Source organism: Muntiacus reevesi, chromosome 9, assembly GCF_963930625.1.
Source record: "Muntiacus reevesi chromosome 9, mMunRee1.1, whole genome shotgun sequence".
NCBI lineage: Eukaryota > Metazoa > Chordata > Mammalia > Artiodactyla > Cervidae > Muntiacus > Muntiacus reevesi.
In genome coordinates this window covers 49,428,178-49,448,251 of record NC_089257.1, presented here as the reverse complement: position 1 = coordinate 49,448,251, position 20,074 = coordinate 49,428,178, and the positions used below count along the sequence as shown (strand labels likewise).

Genomic DNA, 20,074 nt, shown 5'->3' with positions numbered 1-20,074 from the left:
TCTCCATAAATTAGCTTTCCCAGGAAATAAACAGTGGGTCTTTGATGCAAGTGCAAGTGCTCAGTGTCTTACTTAATGTAAGTTGCCTGTTTAGCTTACTACTTCTCTATATTCTAATCTGTCAATAATATTCTTCAGTTTAAGCACACTCAAAGGTAAAAGTGTATTAAATGATGGCATTTACACCTTTTTAAAAAAGGGACAAAATCAGATCATACAGGAAAAGTCCACAACTAACATCATACTCAAAGGTGAAAAACCAGAAGCTTTTCTTCTAAGATCAAGAACAAGATAAGGACGCCCACTCTCACCACTTCTATTCAAAAAAGTTCTGAAAGTCCCAGACACAGAGATTTGGCAAGAAATGCAAATAAAAGGCATCCAAATTGGAAAGAAAGAAGCAATGACAATCTGAAAAGAAAATTAAGAAAACAATCTGATTTGCAATAGCATCAAAAATACTAGGGAGTAAACTGAACCAAGGAGGTAAAAAGACTTGTATACAGAAAATTATAAAACATTACTCAAAGAAATTAAAGATGACATAAATAAATGGAAAGACATCCTATGCTCATGGAATGGAAGACTTAACACTATTAAAATGCCCACACTATCCAAAGCAATTTATTACAGATTCCATGCAATCGCCATCAAAATTTCAATGGCATTTTTTTTTTTTGTAGAAACAAAAAAAATTCATACGGAATCTCAAAGGTCCACGATAGTTAAAACAATCTTGAGAAAAACAAAGGTGGAAGCCTTATACTACTTGATTTCAAAACCTACTACAAAGATAACAGTAATCAAAACAGTATGTACTAGGGAATTCCTTGGCAGTCCAGTGATTAGGATTCCACGCTTCCACTGCAGGGAGCATGGGTTTGATTCCTGGTTGGGGAACTAAGGTCCTGCAAGTCATTCAGCATGACCAAAAAACAAGAAGAAGAAAGAAAAAAGAAACAGTATGGTACTGGCATAATGACAGACACACAGACTAATAAAACAGAATAGAAAGCCAGAAATAAACCCTCATTAATACTTAAAGGTCAGTCTCTTCAACAAAAGGTGTTGGAAAATCTGAATGTCCACATGCAACAGAATGAAGACGGCCCCTTATCTTATACCATATTCATAAATTAAGTTCAAAATGGAGTAAAGATCTAAATGTAAGACCCGAAAGTATAAAACCCCTAGAAGAAAATATAGAGGAAAAACTTCATGATACTGGAATGAGCAATGATTTCTTAGATATGATGCTAAAAAAGCACAGGCAACAAAAGCAAAATTAGACAAAATAACATCAAACTTAAGAGCTCCTGCACATACCAAAAAGAAAAAAAACAAACAAACCCATCAACATGGATGAAACAGTTCTTGCCATCCTAGAACTTACACTCCAGGGGAGTAATAAGATATCAAACCATACAGCAATAATACAACCACCTGTATGGTGAAAACTGTGGTAAAAAAGAAAAACACAATGATGAACTGGGGAGGCATGTCCGGGTGCGGCAGCTTTGCCCCTGGGGGGGCCTCTCGGGGCCACGTGATCCCGCGAGGTGGCTTTGGGAGCAGACCCACCAATGCCCACTTCACTCGCCGCTATTAAGCGCTTGGGCTCCTGTGTTACATGTCACGTGGCAACAAGAATATGTTCTGTTAAGAGTTCCCTTAAACTGTGTACAATAATTTTTTTTTATTTGCTGCCATATTGTAGCTCAATATAATGTGAAATTGTTTTGGGGTTTTTTGTTTTTTTTTTTTTTGGTTTTTTGTAATACATGTGTTTCTGTTCCAGTACCCTTCAAAAAAAAAAAAAGAAAAACACAGAATGTCGCAAGCGTCCATTACAGGAAAGCTGGTTAGGTCTAGAATGGGTGGGGTGCTACCTGGAGAAACCTCCCTGAGGAAGTGACAGTCAAGCCGAGACCTCCACATGATGGGTGGCGGAAACCTTACAGCAGAGGGAGCAGCATGTCTGCAGGCTCTGTGGCAAGAAGGGTCTTAGTAATCTGAGGAAGGCCACGGTGGTTGCCCTGAAGGGAGCAAGAGGGAGGGGACAGAAGGCTAGAGAGGCTGCAGAAGCCAAACTGAACACGGCCCTGCACGTCGTGATGAAGATGCTGGACTGACCTAGAAAGAAGCCATTGAAGGGTATGGGTTCAATATCCAATGTGACCTCAATTAAAATAAATCCCTAAGTTGAAATGGTCTCTAGGCCCATTCAAACTATAAAAGGTCTAAAAATTTATGATTCCATACTCTATCTCATCTACAGGAACAAACTGGCTCCAAAATTCTAGTTTGCATCACACATATTAAATCAATAGTCTCACATTTAATAATAATTGCTGCTAGTGGTTTCAAGGTGTCCAAACCAAAGATAATTTCCAAGAAAGAAATATGCAGAGTGGTTCTTATTTTTACATAAAATTTTTACTTTACACCTAGATTCATACATATGAAGAATAAGATACCACCTCAATTCTGACTCAAAGTACTAAAAGTATTTATAAAACTAAACTCACATGTTCTCTAAACTAGAAACTTTATGCAAACCCAGCTCAAGACTAAACTTGTTGTGGAACAGAAACAGTTCTCAAAAGACAGGGAAATTAGTCAATTTAGTGCTTAAGAAACTGCAGAAATTTTTCTCAGAAAGCATTTATACTCTTTGATCAATAATTCTACTTCAATTACTTATTGTTCAATCAATACTTGTTGTTCAGTCAATACTTGTTGATTATCTTAACAAGAGAACCAGAGTCAGACAAAGATTCACCTATGATAGTCACTATTATTTAAGAGTGGGGAAAAAAATAAAAAGTCCACCAAGAAAAGGCATGGTTATAAGTGAATACCACTTAGTACTTGGGTGACCTTGAGCAAGCATTTAACCCAAGGCCCATCTCCTCATCTTTAAAATGGTGGTAATAATGGTACTTAACCTACAGAGTTGACATAAAGACTTTATTAGAACACCTGTTTAAAACATTTAGTATCTGAAACACAACAGACTCTAAATAAATATTAGCATCTTTGTACTCAAGGTTTTTTAAAAAAATTCAATGACATGGGACAGGCAATATTAATGTTAAGTGTTCAATATGATCCCTTGAAATATATAAAATATTTTATTATAAAATATATAAAAATATATAAAATATAAAATATTTTATAAAATATAAAAAATATATAAAATATAAAACAATATATAAAAACATTTTAAAAAATAAAGACTTGGGAGTTCCTTGGCAGTCCACACTTTTCACTGCTAAGCATGCATGTGCAATCTCTGGTTGGGGAACTGTGATCCCACAAGCCAGGCAGTGTGGCCACAAAAATAAAAACTCAAAACAAACATATCAGAATGCTAACAGTGACTGCCTATGCATGTTAAAACTATGGATGATACATATTTTCTCAATAAGTTCTTTTTTCTTAACTTCAACAATACCCTTTTTATTACCTTCACAATAAAAAACAAATTTTAAAAACAGTATTTTATATTAATTATCAGTGAGATGCAAATCAAAACACAGTAAGCTATGTACTTCATATCCACCAGAATGGCTATAATAAAAACAAAATGCTGATGAGGATATGAAGAAACTGGACCCCTCAGCCGCTGCTGGCAGAAAGTAAAATGCATAGCTGCATTGGAAAACAACTTGACAGTTCCTCAAAAAGTTAAACACAGAGTTGCCACATAACCCAAATTTCATTCCTAGGTTTATAACCAAGAACTGAAAACATACCTCCGCACAAAAATTGAACATGCATGCTCACTGCAGTAAATTCATGATAACCAGAAAGTGGGAAGAAAACAAAACATCCATCATCCAATGAATGTGCCAACAAAATATGGTATATCCATAATGGAGTATTTTTTGGACATGAAAAGAAATGAAGTACTGTTATGTGCTACAGCATGGATGAACTTTGAAAACATGATGCTAAGTGAAAGAAGACAGACACAAAGGTCACATGGTTCCAGTCACACTGTATAAGTCCAGACAGAGGTAAACCCATAGAGGTCAAAGCAAATCCAGAGGTAAAAAGTAGATTAGTGGTTGTCTACTAAGGGAGGAGCTGAGGGGGAGGAGAGTAAGTGCTAATGGATATGGTTTTTACCACCAAATTGTACACTTTAAATATTCTTGTATGGTATATGAATTATATCTCACTAAAGCTGCTATTTTAAAAAACAATACTTCTGGGAATCCCCTAGCTCTCCAGTGGTTAGGACTCTGTGCATCTGTAGGAGGCACAGGTCTGATCCCTAGTTGAGGAACTAAGATCCTACATGCCCCACACCACAGGCATAAATAAATAAGGTTACTCTCCCTCTTGATTACTGTAATAAAGAACTGACACTTTAAAAAAAAGTAAGATTTCTTTAGACTACATCAGTTTTAGATTTATATTGTTGGCCACGGTGTTCAATGACGTAACGTCATTCATACTTCTCAGCATGGAACCTCTTCAATTTCTCAGAAGTTTTTAGTCCTGTATAACTTTGCAAACATGATGAAAATGTAGAGTCCAACTTGGCCACTGTTCTAAAATAATACTATGTAACTTTCAAGCAACAATGAAAGAAAAAACAACACAGGCTAAAGGATAATAAGCAAGAATTATATAAAAGCCTGGTTTGGGGAATTTAAGAGCAGCACTCCTTCATATCAGGCTTCCCAGTGGGGCTAATGGTAAAGAACCCACCTGCCAATGCAAGAGACTTAAGAGAGGCAGGTTCCATCCCTGGGTCAGGAAGATCCCTGGAGTAGGGCATGGCAATCCACTCCAGTATGTTTGCCTGGAGAATCCCATTAACAGGGGAGCCTGGCGGAATCAGTCCAAAGGGTTGCAAAGAGTCGGACACAACTGAAGCAACTCAGCACACACGCATGCACCCTTTCCTATTAAATGATATTTGTTAGGTATACATTTGACAACATTTTGAGTGCCGAAGTCATATTCACTCCACTAAGAGAAATTTGAAAACTCATTTTATGGTAGAACTATAACTAAAGGACAGCAAGCATCTGGGAAGAAAGTATAACATCCAGCCTAAGGAAACAGAATGCAGACTGCTAGAGAGAAGAAACATTATATTGAACAAAAATGGTTCTCTTTGTGTATCTTTCTTTTGCATGTGTGTATGTGTGTTCCCAAAACAAAATTAAAACAAAAACAACAACAACAAGAGGATTACATTACAAAGCAGTAAATCCCCCAATTAGGACTTGGCTTATTGACAAAGGATTACTGGTTTTTAGTCAAATAGCCCAGACCAACCTTCAATGTATAGAATCAGGGAAAAGAACTGACAATGATTTGGATGACAAAGCCAACTAGGCTATTAAAGCTCATGAAAGGTTTAGATTGCCTCATAACACACTGAGGCAGAACTAGATTTTTTTTTTAATTAATTAATTACAGTTGTGCTGGGTCTGTGTTGCTGACACAGGCTTTCTCTAGCTGCAGCGAGTGGGGGCTGGTCTTCATGGTGGTGCGTGGGCTTCTCACTGCAGAGCGCAGGCTCAGTGGTGAGCGGGCTTCACCAGTTGTGGGGCACAGGCTTAGCTGCCCCCCGGTATGGGGGATCTTCCCGGACCACAAATTGAACCCGAGTCCCCTGCACTTGCAGGCGGGTTCTTATCCACTGTACTACCGGGAGAGTCTCAGAACCAGTTTCCAATGTAGTCTACTGGGGCTCAAAATTTAAAAAGTAGCAATATACCACTTTCTTCAATTATTCACTGTCAGATAATCCAGGCACAGCGTTTTTTTGCCCTAAAAAGGTGGGGAGGAGCTCACAAAAATTCAAAAATTCTTCCTGGATGTTTACAGAATCCTATTCTTTACTTTAAAAAAAAGGAATTTAACAAACAAGAAAAAAGTTAACACTCAGCAGAGGCAAAATATTCAGTATGTGAACACACAAGATCATCATCTGAAGTCTCAGGAAAGCTGAAAATAAATTCTATCAATGTGAAGAACAACAAGAATTATTCCCTCTGAAGAAGCAAATACAGAAACCAAATGGAAAAATTATTTTTTGCAAAGCAAGTTTCATTATAGTTTATCTCTTGGTCTCAATCCCTTCTGAGTAACTCTCTTAGGCAAAGGCAGAAAAACCTCTCAAATGACCAAACTGAACACTGAGGAACACCAGATGCTGAAGAAGAAGAAGAAAAATTACATTAAAACAGTTGAGAAAGAACCTGAGGGAACTAGACGCTGGATAAGAGAGTTTGAGATGATCAGAATGGCTTTTAAACCACTTTCCCCTGGCCCCTACTATATATTCAGTAACTGGAAAAGTATTAATTCTGTAAAGTAGTAATTAATCCCTCAATAGTACATACAGTTAAAAGTACTCTGGTCTAAAAGTGAAATGGCTTAGGTTCAAAACCTATCTACCCCTTATTAGCTATGTTCTCTATTTCCTCCTGAGTTAAATGGGGATAAGAATTCCAGTTATGCATCATAGGATTAGCATGAGGATCAAATCAGACTGTGTGTGTGTATGTATAAATGCACATATTGCAAATGTCTACTCATCATTTCATATATTCATTAAATGACTGATGACAATCTCTAAGTTTTCTGTTAACACTCTTCAGTCACTACTGGCATTTTTTTTCAACCAAGTTTCAAAACAAGGCACCAATCTGCTCAATTTAAATCCACACCATGGAAACCTTGGCTGCTTTATTTGGACTGAAAGCCTGGCAAAATTCCACTCCAGGTGGCTAAGCAATAATAAACAAGGGCTCACTGTTTCATCACATCCTCACTTGCTCTGTGAATAAGATTTTCCCCAAATATAGTGGCTAATTTTGGACTTCTTAAACACTGCTATAGTCGCTCAGTTCAGTTCAGTTCAGTCACTCAGTTGTGTCTGACTCTTTGCAGTCCCGTGGACTGCAGCACACCAACCTCCTTATCCATCACCAACTCCCAAAGCCTGCTCAAACTCATGCCCATCAAGTCGGTGATGCTATCCAATCATCTCATCCTCTGTTGTCCCCTTCTCCTCCCTTCAGTCTTTCCCACCATCAGGGTCCCTTCCAATGAGTCAGCTCTTTGCATCAGGTGGCCAAACTATTAAAGTTTCAGCTTCAGCATCCGTCCTTTCAATGAGTATTTGGGACTGATTTCCTTTATGATGGATTGGCTTGATCTCCGTGCTGTCCAAGGGACTCTCAAGAGTCTTCTCCAACAGTTCAAAAGCATCAATTGTTCCACACAGCTTTCTTTATGGTCCAACTCTCACATCCATACATGACTACGGGAAAAACCACAACTTTGACAATACAGACCTTTGTCAGTGATAAAATAATGTCTCTGCTTTTTAATATGTTGTCTAGGTTTGTCATATAGTTTCTCCCCTACTTACAAAATTTTTAAATACCTGAATACTAAAACAAAGAACATTATAAAACTTTAAAACTCAGGATGTTTAAAGAAAGTTACATCAGGGAGAACAAAATGTGGTATCAGGGTACAGCACCTCAAGATATTCAACCATGTCTCTCAATCCAGTCTTCCAGCCCACACAAATTCTAGCACTGAAAAACAGCAATTTCCAGGTTTCTGAGACTTTCCCAGTATGTTCCATATATTTTAATAACAGACATAATTCTACTTTTTGTTTTTTTAATTTTTAAGCTCAAACACATGCACACAGCAGGCCATCAAACATTTGCCAAATATAAGACATATTTACTGTATGAACTGTTTCTGGTTTTGATTTTGGTTTAAATAAACTGCAATTTGTTGGACATGGAAGCAACCTAGATGCCCATCAGCAGATGAATGGATAAGAAAGCTGTGGTACATATACACAATGGAATATTACTCAGCCATTAAAAAGAACACACTTGAATCAGTTCTAATGAGATGGATGAAACTGGAGCCCATTATACAGTGAAGTAAGCCAGAAAGATAAACACCAATACAGTATACTAACGCATATATATAGAATTTAGAAAGATGGTAACGATAACCCTATATGCAAGACAGAAAAAGAGACACAGATGTATAGAACAGACTTCTGGACTCTATGGGAGAAGGCGAGGGTGGGATGATCTGAGAGAACAGCATCGAAACATGTATACTATCAAGTGTGAAACAGATCACCAGTCCAGGTTGGATGCATGAGACAAGTGCTCGGGGCTGGTGCACTGGGATGACCCAGAGGGATGGGATGGGGAGGGAGGTGGGAGGGGGGTTCAGGATGGGGAACACATGTAAATCCATGGCTGATTCATGTCAATGTATGGCAAAAACCACTACAATATTGTAAAGTAATTAGCCTCCAACTAATAAAAATAAATGAAAAAAATCAAATAAATTAATTAATAAACTGCAATTTTTTAAAAAGTAAAAATACAATGGGTTGCAGTATGTTTTAAACACATTTTTATATAAAGTAGAGAAGACAACAACTTTTTGTCTTATTTATTTAAAGTCCATGATGCCAGAGTGCTAACATATACTTTAGCGGAAAAAATTAGGGAACTAGGCATTATTTGTCCTAGAGGCACAGAGAAAGGGGGGCCTTTGGGTTTGACGGTCCACTGCAGACTGTCTTGCTTCTAGTTCATACAGCCTAAACTTGATTAAAATAGGTATTGATAGAAAAGGGGGGGAATATACCTAATTTGACCCCTTATGTGGGATCTGGGCATGCTTCATATGCTAACCACTTGTCCTGTTGTTGCTGTAGTTCAGTTGCTAAGTCATGTCCAACTCTTTGCAACCCCATGGACTGCAGCACGCCAGGTTTCCCTGTCCTTCACTGTCTCCTGGAGTTTGCTCAAATTCATGTCCGCTGAGTCGGTGATACTATCTAACCATCTCATCCTCTGCCGCCCTCTTCTCCTTTCACCTTCAATCATTCCCAACATCAGGGTCCCTGCCCATGAGTTAGCTCTTCGCACCAGGTGGCCAAAGTATTGGAGCTTCAGCATCAGCCCTTCCAGTGAATATTCAGGGTTGATTTCATTAAGGACTGGTTTGACCTCCTTGCTGTCCAAGGGATTCTCAAGAGTCTTCTCCAACACCACAATTCCAAAGCATCAATTCTTCTGCACTCAGCCTTCTTTACGGTCCAACTCTCACATCCATACATGACTACTGGAGCTTTGACTATATGGACCTTCGTATGAAAAGTGATGTCTTTGTTTTTTAATATGCTGTCTAGGTTTGTCACAGCTTTTCTTCTAAGGAGCAAGCTTCTTTTAATTTCATGGCTACAGTCACCATCAGCAGTGATGTTAGAGCCCAAGAATGTAAAATCTGTCACTGCTTCCACTTTTTCCTCATCTATTTGCCAGGAGATGATGGGACCGGATGCCATGATCTTAGTTTTTTGAATGTTGAGTTTTAATCCAGCTTTTTCATTCTCCTCTTTCACCCTTATCAACAGGCTCTCTTGTCTTCAGTTCAGTTCAGTTCTTGTCTTAGGGGTTGTTAATGGAATATAAATGTTCTCACCACTACAGTTGTATTCAAAATCTCTTGACTTTTATTTAAATTAACGCAGAAATATCAAATGGTAAACTCAGGATTCTGAAGCTGTTTTAACTAATCATGGCTAAGACAATCTAAGAGAAAGATAAATACTATATGTTCTCAGTTTTATGTAGAATATTTAAAACAATGAACTTAAATAAGAGAATATGATGGCAGTGGTCAGGGGCTGGAGGGAGGGGAGTGGAAATGGGGAGATGCTGATCAAAGTATACACACTTCTAGCTTTACGATGAAAAAGATCTGGGATATACTGCACAGCATTGTGACAATAACTAACAATAATACTATTTAAAGTTGTTAAGAGACCAGATCTTAAAATTTATAGCCCCTCCACACACAAAAAGGTGACTATGGGAGGCAATGTTAACACAAGTCACCTTATTGTAGCAATCATTTCACAATATATACATGTATCAAAGCATAATGCTGTACACCTCACAATACTATACACCTTAAATTTACATACATTAGGTATCAGTAAGAGCTCAATAAAGCTGGGGACATTTTTTCTAAATAAAAAGAATTTCTTCACAAACCAAAAAAAAGAAAAAACTTACCGACTTATAATACAACTATAAGCACAAATGAGCTACCTAATCAATGAACAGAAGGCAGCCCCAAAAAGCTTTAGAAAATAGTATAGCACCATACTATGAAGATTTGAAACATCACACATAAGTTTCTATATAATTTGTTTAAATCTTTTCTATCATGATATAATTCACATACCAAAAAATTCACTCTTAAAGTGTACATTTTAGTAGTATTCAGTATATTCACAAGGTTTTACAATCATCATCACTATCTAACTCTAGATCATTTTTATCACCCCAAAAAGAAACTCCAAACCCATCAGTAGTCACTCACCATTCCCACTTCCCTCCACCTCTGGCAACCACTAATCTATTTTGAATCTTTATGTGTTTGCCTATTTTGGACATTTCACATAAACTGGATCATAAAATAGGTGGTTTTTGCAAGTTTAAGTCTTACATTTCATTTTGGTGTGGTTTTTCCCTCTGCAGTTTCTTTTCTAAGTAAAGCATGACCAAGGCAATGTTTTGTATTTATATAAACATACACACACATATAAATAAAGAGCAAAAATTGTATTGTTGAGGCTTATATGGAATAATAGATATAGGTACAAAGAATACTACCTAAATGAACAGACTATAGTTTTGACAGTCTTTGCTGCAAAATTTCTAAAAAATAAAATGTGATTTTTAAAAAGAATGCTGATCAACATTTTGGCATTTTCCAAACCACTAACTTAAATTATTATCATACATTTTAGTTACAATACTTTACTACTATAAAAAGACACTAAATTATAAAAAGAATTTATACATATAAATAGCTATAAAAATTTTTAAAAATCATAGGAAAAAATATGTCAGTAGTTATGGTATTTAGGTGATTGGAAAGTAGGCTTTTTTAATGTATTTTATTTTTAATTTAAAGGTATTATCACCAACACTTTTTGAAAGACATTTTTAACATATACCCCCAAAATTCAGGCTATAAACAAAAGTAGGGACTCCCAACCCTTCATGTGCATATATGATTACTTTTCATATCTAAACTAAATGTACATAATATGGAAAGATGACAGTAATATATTGCTTAGTTAAAAAAACAAACTGAACTATATGTAGCATGACCCAATTGGTACAGAAATAAAATACTACATATTGTATAGGTGTGTGCTTGCATGCATATAAAAAGGTCAGCAAATAATTAAAAGTGGTTACTCCTGAAGACTCAGACTAAAAAGGGTAAAGGGAGTTTACTTTTTATCTCATATATTTGTACTAATTGCCTATTTAATAAAAAGCTAAGTTTTGTAATTTTTTAAGATTTTATTTTTTTCGGCTGCATCTTGCAGTATATTACTTCCCTAACCAGGGATTGAACACAGGCCACAGCAGTTGAAAGCATGGAGTCCTAACCACTGGACAGCCAGGGAATTCCTACATTTTGTAACTTTTAAATCACAAATGTTTTTAATTAAATGTGCCATTAATTATTTTCTTTAAAAAAAAAAAAGAACATTAAATCTAACAATTTAATGTGTCAATTTTTAATTATCCAAACCAATGGAGAACTCAAATGAGGCAGAAAATACCAAGAGGTTATACTTGGCTTCCAAACACCTAACAGTTTATAGTGTCCTTAGTCATGACGTATCAGAGGCAACACCCACGTGGTACCTAGAAAAGTCCAGGATGAAAACTTCACTGTGCATTATCTATAAAGTATAGATATTTTACCACATCATATCCATGCCTTAACAATTCTGGTACATGTGGAACCAGAATTTTTAAAAAAAATCATATCATATCAAATCCATGCTTTAACAATTCTGCTACACGTGGAACCAGAATTTTAAAAGAAAAAAAAAAAAAAAGCTCCCAAAGAGAAGACAGGTACAGATGAACACAAAATACGGTTCTTAATTTCAAAAAAAGAGCCAGCGGTAAAAATAACAAACCAAGGTTTAGAAGACACTGGAGAAGAGAGAGAAAGAGGAAGCACTGTCAGTCTCTTCTTTCACTCTGATTTATCTCGAGATGCTTCACAACTAAACTCCTTAGGGAACTCCCCAACAAGGGTGTGTGGGGCCCACCTGAAAAGTGTAACTTGAACACTGCTATAAGCAGGAAGAGGTTAGAATCATACCTTTTCCAAAATGAACTTGTTTAAATAAGGCATGTAGCCCTGGTTGGAGACAGGTCCCTCATCATCATCCCTGAAGTGCTCTTCAAGGGCAACCGGGTCATGTGGGACCTTCAGCACGGTGCAGAGGTTATGGGACAGGACCTGCGAGGGAGGAAGAGAGCAGTTCAGAGGCGTCCACCAGGCAGCACGTGGCGCTTGCAAACGGCTGCCCCCTACCCCGGGGAGAGAAAGACAAAAATCACCCCCAGCTGCCAGGCTCCCCACTCGTTATCCACAGGGTCTCATTCCCTCTGAGCTTTGGTTCACCTCAAACCAGCCTCTTTTACTTGCCTACAATGAGCCAGGCTCCATGAACGATTTGTAACTATCACACCGCTTGTGTGTGTGTGAGTCGCTCAGTCGTGTCCGACTCTCTGCGACCCCATGAACTATACAGCCTGCCAGGCTTCTCTGTCCATGGAATTCTCCAGGCAAGAATATTGGAGTGGGCTGCCATTCCCTTCTCCACGTACTCCTTGTAGGCTTTTATCAATTGGCCCACATTAGAAAGAAAAAGGGGGGAAAGAGCAAGAGAATGTGTTCAGAATTGAACACCTCCCCAAGCAGAGCAGTGTCAGTCAATTAAAGCTGTGAAAGAAAACAGATGGTGCTGAAGAGCTGCAGCTGGGGGCTCTGGACAAGGTGGCCGACCCAGGCTGGCCACAACCACTCTCCGCTTCACTTCTCTCTTTTGTTCAATATCAAGGGCCAAGTTAACATACAAATATATCAAATACTGATTAGTAATCTCTGTATGTCCAAACATCTCTATAACTCCATGATGCTAGGTTAAGTTTTCAAGATGAGTATAAAAAGGGTATAAATATGAAAAGAGAAAGAAATCAAGTGCCTGCTTTAAAAATATATAAAAACTCAAAAAAAAAATAAAATAAAAATACATAAAAACTCAATAGCAAAAATATCTCAGGAGTCACCAAAATGGCTGAAAATATTTTGTAGAAAATTTGCATTCTGGTCTTGCCATAATCTAAATGCATACTTTAACATTCAGGTAGTTGAGTTAGCAGTCTGGGCTATTTGAGTACTAACTGTGTTTCATATTAAGTGAAAATGTAAAAATAAAACTTAAATTCCTTCCATTTCATTTGTGCACTCTAAACAGGTCAAATTAAACAGCTAAGACTGTACTTCCTCTAACACAGAATCTTATTAGATGTTAAATCCCAGGTTAAAATCTTCCCTATTTTTCTCAGCCCTACCCATTCAATCGCTTAAGGAGCCACATTCCCCTCAATGAATACTTCCAATTCCATTAAGCAAGTCACTTTTTTCTGCATACATATATTTCAGTTAGGATTTTTTAACAATTAAAAAAAATTAATCTATAAAAATAACATTTGCATATCCTCTTGCTACATTTGTTTTGTTTCTCAAAGCTTCATTTATGTGGAGATCCTTTTCTACATGCTCTGCCGGTTTTAAGGAAGTAAGTAAAGTGAAGGAGTACACAAATGGTTATAAATGAAGTAATGAAGACTTTTATCAGCCCTACAAAGCAGGCTGTGTTTCTCAAGTAAACTCTCTATTCGCCAGTAGTACAGCACATGAAAAGGGCACGGTGGTGCTTTTACTGAATCTTGCACCACCGTCAGAAAATCCTAAATAGACACTTCCTTTCTTTATTTACCTTGTAACACCTATAGGGTAATTATCTGCCTCCAAAGAGGTTTTGTAAGGATCTATTTCAAGAATATAAAGTGCTTAAAAACTGCAACACACTGTGGAAATACAGAACAATAAAGAACACAGTCCTCTTATAAGGCCCAACAGTCATTCAGATTTTAAAATTATTTGGGACTTTACCCAAGTAAAAACTCCCAACCACAGGTTAACCTATAATATATCCATAAAACATTAAGAACAATGAGGAACTCACTGTGTAGTGATATGAAAAGATATCCCAGGTAACTTAAGTGAAAAAAAAAAAAATGTACCTAAGACTACATATAGTGTGCTTCTATGTAAAAGAAAAAGGAAGAAAAAATTTTAAAAACTCTATAAGGATATATAAGAAACTAATAACAGTGGGGGGGAAACTAGTTTGATTGCAGACCAAGACCAAAAGGTTTCTCACTGTATCTCCCTCTTTATTAAGTTCTGAACAAAATTTTAACTATTCAAAAAATGTAATGCTATTTTAAAAATTAAGCACATATACATACACACACATTTTTCTTATTGGCCAGCTTAAGCTCACACTAAATCTTTTAATATTTATTTTTTTAATTTAAAAAAAAATGTATTTGGCTATGCTGAGTCTTAGTTGCAGCGCTCAGGATCTTCAATCTTTATTGTAGCAAGCAGGATCTTTAGCTGTGGCATGCAGGATCTAGTGCCCTGACCAGGGATGGAACCTGGGCCCCCTGCGTTGGGAGCGTGGAGCCAGCCACTGGACCACCAGGGAAGGACCACCCAGCTAAATCTACTTATCTTCTAACTCTGCACTTCATCTTCTACGTTAACTTACCCCCTAAAACTTAGGTATAAAAGGGAGACATTCGACAGCAATGTGGAACTAATGGATAAATAAGGTATAAGGGCAATAAATGAGTTCAGAAAGAATAGTGTGTGCTACAATGACTTCATATATTAAATGAAATGTAACCTAAGCCTTAAAATAAGGAGGGCTTTTGGGTAGGAAAGGGCTTCCCTGGTGGCTCAGACGATAAAGAATCTGCCTGGAATGCAGGAGACCAGAGTTCGATCCCTGGATGGGGAAGATCCCCTTGAGAAGGAAATGCCAACCCACTCCAGTATTCTTGCCTGGAGAATCCCATGGAGAGAGGAACCTGGAAGGCTACAGTTCACAGTATCACAAAGAATCGGACACAACTGATCGTGACTACCACTTTCACTGTCACTTTGGGTAGGAAGAGGGCAACTGGAAGGTTTTCCAGCTAGAGAGAGAATACAAGAAAAGTAACTGATTAATGCAAAATTCTCAGGGTACAAAAAGGAGACACCAATCTCTCCCAACCCATCCCTTTCTCTGCCTTTGGGTTTCACAGATCCTCCAACTAAAGTGCTGGTAGACGCTTTAGACGCTATACTGCCATCCTTCCCATCTTCCAGATGATGAGTACTGGCTCAAAGAGATGAAATTTGTTTTTCTTGACTAAGCTGACTTAGGAGAACTGAGGCTAAGTCAGGTTTTGTCAACCCTGGTCCAACACTCTCCTGTATTAAGGAACATTATGTTTCCAGTTTTCTAAAATCAAAATCTTCGTGTAGGTGCTTTAGTTCAATCCAGTGATCTCACTGAAGATTTAGATTTAAACCCTAGACTCCAGCCTTGGGTAATTAAATAGCACTTTTAAAAAATACAGGAATAACTGAATTCAGGGATAACTTTCTTAAACACCTTATTTTAGTTAAGCAAACTGTGAGAGAGGCATCAGATTGTATTAAAGGACCCTGGAGGAGGAGACTTGAGTAACCACCACGCTCATGCGGTCTGTTCCTGGTCAGTGGTTTGCCATTTACCCTTTTTAAATATTAGAATATTTTGCTGCCTACTTGCTTAGTCTCAGTACCCTCACTGCAAAATGAAGAGTTGGTGACTTGTTTCTAAAACTAATGTTTTCAAAAGTCCAATCCTTAACTGTCAACAAAAACTCATTTCATGAATTCAACAGAAAGAACTATAGTTTAGATCAGAAATTCAGCTCTTTTCATTGTTAGTAAGGTCTAGAACAGAGAAGCGTTCTTCAAACAAAGTAACAACAGTATCTCAAAGTTTTTAAGTAAAAGATATTTTAAAAAAAAGAGGAAGAGGATTCCTAAAGGCCAGAATATAAACTAGTAACAAGAAGTAAAATCTCCATAAACTTACACAGCAGTTGATGCTGTTTCAGAGTAGACTCACAGTATCCATTAGTTGCTTTTAGTCTTACCCCTGGAGAGTAGATACTACTGCTACTTTACAGATGAAGCTAATTCAGAGATGAGGAGCTGTCTCCCAAATCACATACTTTTTGATGCAGTGAAACTAGGACTAGAACCCAAACCTTATACTCTGGTGCCTTTTCCATGCCCTACCACTTTCCCTTTCCTCCTGGACGAACAGGGAGCCCTGACCATACAAAAGTGACCTGCGTGCTGTGGCCATGCATGTCTGTTATTGCTAAGGTGAAGTGGTGGACCGGTGCTCACCAGGTCAGTTCTCCAGCACCCAGCAAGATGGCTATAGCTATTTAGTGGAGCAAAGTTAGATCCAATGGTGAAGAACCACATCCGCCTAGAAATCTGGGACCACTCTCTTTCTGGGAGCCCTCATCTCCCAGCACCTGCAGTTGGGATAAACTGTTCCAAGAGTTACCATCCTCCTCTCCCGATGAGAAAGCTGGAAAACAGATGAGGACCAAAGCCATCAGGAGGAAATAGGACTACATATTCTTGATTTGTAAAAGGACTGCCCCTGAATCACGCTAATCAGTGTTTGTAAGTTTCTTGAGAAAGTTGAATTTATCCTACTTCAAACGCCTGCTCCTCCAAAGGCCATTCTTTCAACGCCCACATAATTGCTAAGCAACTTTGCTCTCATTCCCCAATTCAAAGAATAAACTATTGTTACTACAATAAAAGATCCATATCCATGCCAGACCCTCATCATTCCAGTTCCTTTATAGCTGTCTGCCAGTGCCTCTGCAGGGCCTCCGCTGACAAGAAATGACTAACTGCTCCTGTGGTTGGTTCCTGTTCAGTGGTTTGCCGTTTACCCTTTTTAAGTATTTTACTTCAACTATCGTGGAAAGAAATCAAGGATGATGAACGACTACACGGTGTTTAAACACACATCAGTGCCTAATGCTTGCCCTCCTCCCTCCCAAAGATGCAGAGATTACAAAGTTCTCTGAAAGGAGCCTCCCCCCCCAGCCGACCCCCAGTCACACGCTGTTTCCCTTTACAGGATGTGCGTAATGGGCAAAATTCAACACTGAAAAAAAGAGGGGTGGAGATCCCAACAGGCTTATCTCAAGGGACACAATTACAGAACTAAAATTCATAATGGGTAATCTTTTTTTAAAGCGTGAAAATTCCTGTCTGATTAATAAAATTTCAAACTAATGGCGAATTACCAGAAAACTCTTCCTAACAGAGTGACCAATTTCCTACCCACGCCATGCCCTGCCTTAAGAGCATTGTCTTAATAGAAATCCCGCCCCTTACCACAAGGACTCATTTTCCCTTTCCTGACAATATCTTTTCGTCCTGCTTGTCACTGCTTAAGGCCTGCTTGCTTTCTCTTAAATTATCTTTATTATACTCAGCCTCAGAAATCTCAACATCATCTCTGACTCAAGTCCCTGAATGCAATCAATCACCATCCTAGCCACTTCTACCACATTCATCTTCAAGGGCTGCTTACCTTACATTCCCACCTTGTCTAAAAGTCATAAAAAGCCTAAAGAAGTGAAAACCAAGCAGGTTTATGTTCCTTGGCAAGCCAGTCCCACTTTATGTTTCAGCCTTATTTCTTCCTACCCTTCCGCACCAACTGTACAAAAAAAGTCAAACAAGTTTACACAGGACACCTTAGGGGCTTCCCCAGTGGCTCAGCAGTAAAGAACCCGCCTGCAGGGCTGGAGACTCGGGAGACACTCAGGTTCAACCGCTGCATCTGGAAGATCCCTTGGAGGAGGGTATGGCGACCCATTCCAGTATTCTTGCTGGGAAAATTCCATGGACAGAGGAGCCTGGCAGGTTATAGTCCATAGGGTCGCAAAAGAGTCAGACACAACTGAAGCGACTGAGTACAGCACTTCAAGCAAGCCCTGTATCACCTCCCTGTCCCGCTCCAGGCCTCTGCTGCAACCATCCCTACACCTCCATTTCTACCTAACATAAATGCCATCCCTTTCTAAAGCCTCCACCACCCAAAATCAAGATGGCCTTCCCCATTCTGCATTTCCCATGCACTCTGTATTTCTTATTTTACACTCCCGCACAAGATTTATTCTCTCCCATAAGACTAAATTTCCGAATGGCCCATGTCTTACCCACCCTTGCATTCCCACAGTACCTAGCATGCTACTCAGAATGCAGAAGACTTTCAATAAATGCTGAACAAATTTCTTCTAAAAATTCTCCTTTGACAGTAAAACCATAACAAGTTTAACAATGATAACAATCTTACGAAATATCCTATCTCCTTATTTCATTGATAAAAAGACTGAGGCCTGAGACTTGTCTAAGTCACACACGCTGCTGCAGGTCAAGAAGCAAGACTTAGAACTGGACACAGAACAACAGACTGGTTCCAAATAGGGAAAGGAGTACGTCAAGGCTGTATATTGTCACCCCGATTATTTAACTTATATGCAGAGTACATCATGAGAAATGCTCAGCTGGATGAAGCACAAGCTGGAATCAAGACTGCCAGGAGAAATATCAATAATCGCAGATATGCAGATGACACCACCCTTATGGCAGAAAGTGAAGAACTAAAGAACCTCTTGATGAAAGTCAAAGAGGAGAGTGAAAAAGTTGGCTTAAAACTCAGCATTCAGAAAACTAAGACCATGGCATCTGGTCCCATCACTTCATGGCAAATAGATGGGGAAACAGTGGTAACAGTAACAGACTTTATTTTTTTGGGCTCCAAAATCACCGCAACCATGAAATTAAAAGATGCTTGCTCCTTGGAAGAAAAGTTATGACCAACCTAGACAGCATATTAACAAGCAGAGACACTACTTTGGCAACAAAGGTCCATCTTGTCAAAGCTATGGTTTTTCTAGTAGCCATGTATGGATGTTAGAGTTGGACTATAAACAAAGCTGAGCGCCAAAGAATTGATGCTTTTGAACTGTGGTGTTGGAAAAGACTCTTGAGAGTCCCTTGGGCTGCAAGGAGATCCAACAAGTCCATCCTAAAGGAAACCAGTCCTGAATATTCATTGGAAGGACTGATGCTGAAGCTGAAACTCCAATACTTTGGCCACCTGATGCGAAGAGCTGACTCATTTGAAAAGACCCTGATGCTGTGGAAAATTGAAGGCAGGAGGAGAAGAGGATGACAGAGGATGAGATGGTTGGATGGCATCACCGACATAATGGGCATGAGTCTGAGTAAACTCCGGGAGTTGGTGATGGACAGGGAGGCCTGGCATGCTACTGTCCATGGGGTTGCAAAGAGTCGGACACAACTGAGCGACTGAACTGAACTGAACTGATGAGTAACAAATCGGAAGCAAGAACCCATCTCTCCTAACTGCCTGTCCCACAATCAAGCCCTGTGCTAGAAACATTCTCTGTTACCTAGTCACATCATTCAAGACTCGGTCACTCTTCATGAACTCCAGGAACCCTTCACTGCCCCCTCTATCCACTGAACTCCTCTTTAGCACATATGTGAATTCTGCTTCATACACTAGCAATATCTCAAATACCTAACTGTGGCTCAGAGAGGGAGGAAACCCTGCCTAAAACTGTTCCTCCATATCCTTACAGTGACAAGCAGAGGGTTAAGGGGGGACTCAGTAGGAATAGAACCTCACAGAGACATTAAGGCAGGAGAGCGAACTCAAAATCACCTGTTGCAATGCTGTCCACAGAACACAGGCCATTAAACTACATACAGCATGGGTTTCCCAGGGGGCTCAGTGGCAAAGAATCCCCCTGCCAATGCAGGAGACACAGGTTCAATCCCTGGGTCAGGAAGATCCCCTGAAGAAGGAAATGGCAACCCACTCCAGTATTTCTGCCTGGGAAATCCCACAGACAGAGAAGCCTGGTAGGCTACAGTGCACGGGGTTGCAAAAGAGTCAGACATGACTCAGCAACTA

General features: G+C 38.8%; 1 protein-coding gene across 2 annotated transcripts in view; it reads right to left on the bottom strand.

Annotated features, from left to right (window-relative positions):
- The window catches only part of SWAP70 (switching B cell complex subunit SWAP70), a 75,705-nt gene that overhangs the window by 40,030 nt on the left and 15,601 nt on the right, over nucleotides 1-20,074 (bottom strand). For both annotated transcript variants that reach the window (XM_065944610.1, XM_065944609.1), the window contains exon 2: nucleotides 12,229-12,369. In XM_065944610.1, the coding sequence (XP_065800682.1) occupies nucleotides 12,229-12,369 (141 nt within the window). The remainder of the gene's footprint in view (nucleotides 1-12,228; nucleotides 12,370-20,074) is intronic.